At 49.6% G+C, this 4,761-nt stretch overlaps 1 protein-coding gene across 1 annotated transcript in view; it reads right to left on the bottom strand.

Annotated features, from left to right (window-relative positions):
* Positions 1-4,761, bottom strand: part of RSF1 (remodeling and spacing factor 1) — a 29,803-nt gene that overhangs the window by 6,245 nt on the left and 18,797 nt on the right. The window contains exons 7-8 of the mRNA XM_018569688.1: positions 1,729-3,650; positions 633-836 (exon numbers count right to left, since the gene is read on the bottom strand). Of these exons, the coding sequence (XP_018425190.1) occupies positions 633-836; positions 1,729-3,650 (2,126 nt within the window). The remainder of the gene's footprint in view (positions 1-632; positions 837-1,728; positions 3,651-4,761) is intronic.

Genomic DNA, 4,761 nt, shown 5'->3' on the forward strand with positions numbered 1-4,761 from the left:
CAGCCCCCCCGTCGGTCTGCGCCTCTCCTCCTCCCCAACCCCAACCCTGTCTGTCATTACCAACTACTAACCCCCCTCCCCCTCCTTACCTTTACCTCCAGCAGCTGTGCTCCACTTCTGCTGGGTTAAAGAATGCTCTGTCAATGGAGAAAAAAGCCTTCCTGGGCGCACATGCTGAGGAAGGTACCAAGTGCACCGAGGGGGCCCTTAACTATAGTTCACTGCACATTAAACTAAAATTTAAAAAAAATCTTGCTTGGAGCCCATGCCTCCCAGGTCGCCTGGGCCCCTTACACAAGTACCAGCTGTACCCCCTCCGATGGGAGTCCTGGCCGGGGATTCAGATCAAGACCCCCCCCTGTTCACTTGCAGGACCCCATATGGGGTCGCGACCCACACTTTAAGAAGCACTGCTCTAAAGGATTCCGGCACCACACAGATGCCGGGAAAGCAGGCAGCGCAAGTATACAGAAAGGGGATTGATGTTAATGACCTGACAACTATCCATCCAGCAAAAGGGTTAAATATAAAAAAAATGCTTCTCAGCCTAAAGTCTCATTTAAAATCCAATTATTGCCTTCTTCTGCACATTCTGGACTGGAGGAAGAGGTTACGGTTAGTGCATTACTAACCAGCTCAGGGTGATTGGGAAGTCCGCACTTCTTGCAAGGTTCGTCATCTTCCCCAGGAACTCCTGCCTCTTTTTCCTCATTTTCTGACGCCTCCTCCGACCCTTCCTCGCTGTCTGATTCCTCTGACTCCTCCTCACTGGACGATTTACGTTTGCGTCGTGATCTGGAGTTGGTCCACCGCGTCCTTCGCTTTTGTTTTGGCTTCTGTAAAATGTCATGAAGAGGGGTAATGTGGTAAGAGAGCTTTTCTATACAAAAAGCAAGAATAAAAAAAACAAAAATGTGCCCTTAAAAGAGAACTATGGGGTGTTTTTCCCTATAGTTCTCTTTAGGGTCACGGCAGGAGATATACTAGCGTCCTCCCGTGACCCAAAGCTCAGTATATTGCGGGCTAAGGGGGGGGAGGGGAATCCCTGCGGGGAGCGGTAACTGACAGTCACCGCACACTGCAGGGAGACGATCGGGAAGTGAGCAGATCTGCGGCATGTTTCTGTTCACTTCCCAATCAATAGAGCTGATGTGTGACTTCTTTGTCACAGGTCGGCTCTAACTATGAGGATGAGTGGAAATCACTCACCTCATAGATCTCCTTTAAAAGGAGAACTATGGGGTCAGAGCTTTTCCCCATAGTTCTCCTAAGGTTCACGGAAGAACACAAACTAGCGTTCTCCTGTGACCCAAAGCTCAGTATGATGCAAGCAGTATACTGAGACGCACTGCACCTGGAATGGATCCCGACAATGCTGTCTGGATCCGCCCAGCTACGTGAGTGACAGCTGGACCTGCTTATCCAGAGGCAGAGCCAGCTGTGCCCGCCCCCTCGCCCGTCCGTTCCGCCAGTCAGGGCTGGAAGATCGGACAGGGGAGGGGGGGAATCCCTGCAGGGAGCTGTGAGTGACAATCAGCGCTCTCTGCAGGGATAGATCGAGAAGTGAGCGAGCGGCGCTATGTGTTCGCTCACTTCCCGATCTACTGAGCCGACCTGGGACAGTTTCATTGTCACAGGTCGGCTCAGATTATGAGGCTGAGTGAAAATCACTCGTCACATAATTCTCCTTTAACAGTAACAAAATAAGAACACTTTTGGGGCATTTACCGGTTTTATTTTCTGGCACGGCTCCCTTTCCGCTTTCTTCTCCTCCCTGGCCGGTTTTGCTGGTTCGGGCTTCTCCTCCTCCTCCTCCTCCTCGTCGCTGCTTTGCTTTTTCTCCGGCTTGCGTCCTTTCACCTCAGTTGCCTTTACGGCGGGTCTTGAGATCCTGGGAGATCTCCTCAGCCTCCTCCCGATACTGTCCTCGTTCTCTATATCCTCTGCAGGCATACTCTCCACGGGCAGCTCGGGCCTCCTCTTCTTGTTGGAGATGCGGATTGTCAATTTGATGCCGTCCTTCTGCCTCTCGGAGGTCATCTCTTTGCTCTCCGGGCCGCTGTTGTCCTCTTCCGCCACGGGATCTAGCCTACGCTTATTTCTGGAAAGTAAACTCGGCTTTTCGGAGATTTTGTCCTTGCCCTCGGTCTTCTCCTCCGGCTCTTTAGACTCGGAAGCCGCAACGGCGTCCTCACTTTCCTTCGCGGCCGGCTTTTCCCTCCGCTTGCTCCTCAAACCGAACGTTTTCTTTTCTGCCTCTGAAGGCTTCTTCTCTTGTTTCTCCTTCTCCTCGGCTTTAGTAGAAGACACCGGCTCACACTTCTCCTCCTCCTCCTCCTTTTCTTTACTTTCTGTGGGCTTGTCTTTGCTCAGCGTAGAATTCTTCGCTGTCGCAGATGTTTTTCTGGAGGAGGACAATTTTGACTTTGCAGTAGTTGCACTTACTTTCTTTTTTGCATCTCCTGCCTTGGATCCGGTCTTCTCTTCACTGCCGTCCGCATCTACTTTTTCAGAGTTGCAGGATTTCTTGTCCTCTTCAGAAGGGCATGGCTCTGCTTTCTCAGCCTCGGGCAACTTTTTAACATCAGGGGCATCCGACGTGGACACTTTAGCAGGCTTCTTTGGAACCTTGGCCTCCATTACAGCCTCAGAATCATTGGTGCTCCTTTTACAGTCTTTCTTGGTCTCGGTTGGCTTTTCTTTCACGACAGAAGAAACCGATTCTTTTTTCTCCTCGTCACCTTTGGGGTCCACGCTGGATTTTTGTGTTTCGGACCGAGCTGAACCTTCCTTTAAGGAGGTCTTTGGAGAAGTTTCCTCAGATGAAGAAATAATGATGTCTTTGCTGAGGTCCATTGGGCCTTCTTCCAAATTCTCAGTGATTCTAGGCTTGCTGTTCTCTTTAAGTTCATGCAAACTTTTGATGACGCTGGAAGTCCTCTTCTCGACGATGCCATTTTCTTCCTTTGTTGTGCTGATGATGGATTCTCTAGGGGTGGCGCTAAGATTCTCCGCGTGGTCTATCTTCGCCTTGCGTGGTTTGTCACCGTTCAGTTCTCCGTTCACCAACTGCTTCCCTTCAGAAACCGTGGCGGGAGCAGCGGACGTCTTTGTGCTGTCGTCCTCTGGTTTCTCTTCCTCCTTTTGAAGAAGTTCCTTTGTAGGCGTCTTGGACTTACACAGCGACGTCTTAACCGGTCCGTCGAAGTCATCGGGGAGCTTGAGTTCCCGTTTTTTCAAGGGGATCTTGGCCTGTTGGTCGTTTTTCATTTTCTCTGAATCCTCGACGGATTTTTCAACATGATCTTCGGTGCGCTTGACGATGACAGAAATTTCCGAGTGTTCGGGCTCCTGGGAGGAAGGGACCTTATCGGCAGTCCCTTTTAATTCCTTCAAGTCTTTTGCGTCTGCCTTTTCGCTTTTGATGTCAACTTTCACAGGCTTCACGTTCTCCTTAAAGGAATCGCCTTCGTCTTTGGAAGCCTTTATACCCTCTTCATCGGGGGGCTCCGTTTTTATTTCACTGATTGTTTTTAAGGTCTCCTTATCGCCAGGCTTACCAGTGCTACCGTTTTCTGCTGGACTTGTGGTATTATCTGCGGGATCCGACTTCTGCTTGATTCCTTCCTTTGAATCCTCTTCTGGCTTCTCTGTATGGCATAGATATAGGAAAACACAGTTTATAAAACAAATGCCAAATAAAAGGTTAAAGGCCAAGTTTACCTTTCTGACCATGGTTCATAGAACAACCATATTAAGGATGTAACATGAAAACATGGACAGTTTGGTAGAGAAGAATGTCACCAGCACACCAAAATCCTCTTAGGATAATCAATTGTTCATTGTATTGAACAAATTGTCAGTTGAAAAACAAGTTTTGGGACCTCGCAGTGTCCCTTGATCGGGCTCAACAGCGACCTGATAAAATGAATTGATTATCCTAAAAGGATTTTGGTGTGCTGGTGACATTCTTCTCTACCACACATATGTGATAGCGGCGTCATCCGCAGTCTTTTGCACCATCAGCAGTCATTTGCACCATCCGCAGTCATTTCAGCACCCAGCCTCGTCATTGGGGTTTCTGATAAGGAGTGCGACAAGTTCTTCTCTACAACATGAAGCAATGACAGGTCACAACCCCCAAACCCCCTTCCACCCCCCAACTTACCTGAATCGCAGGGGTCTTCTCCCCGCAGGCTTGTTTACCTTCTTAAATTCGGTGCGGCTACGCATGACGCTGTCCACACAGCCGCGTCATCCATTCATTGATCCCTTGACAGGATCTGCGAATGGAGAAACTACAAGTTCCATCAGCCATGGCAGCAGAGGGTCCTCAATGGAATACAAGTACAGTGAAAACCACACTTGTAGTCCACCGGCACTTCTTCATGTTACTGCATTGTCTGTACCTAGGTACGGACATGGACAGGATAAAACCTCTACAATCAATTATAAAGATATCAAAGAGCCACCAAGGAATTCTATGATTAAAAAACAAAGTGCCCGGGAGACATAAAGCAGGCCGTTTAAAGGAGAACTATGGGGTCAGTGTTTTTCCCCATAGTTCTCCTTAGGGTAACGGGAGGACACAAACTAGCATCCTCCCGTTACCCTAAGCTCAGTATACCGCGAGCTACAGCTCGCGGTATACTGAGACGCCGGAGCGGATCCCGACCTAGATGACGGGATCCGCCCAGCTGCGTGAGTGACAGCTGGCTCTGCCTATCTAGAGGCAGAGCCAGCTGTACCCGCCCCCTCCCC

Source organism: Nanorana parkeri, unplaced genomic scaffold (assembly GCF_000935625.1).
Source record: "Nanorana parkeri isolate BGI_ZX_2015 unplaced genomic scaffold, ASM93562v1 scaffold1380, whole genome shotgun sequence".
Lineage (NCBI taxonomy): Eukaryota > Metazoa > Chordata > Amphibia > Anura > Dicroglossidae > Nanorana > Nanorana parkeri.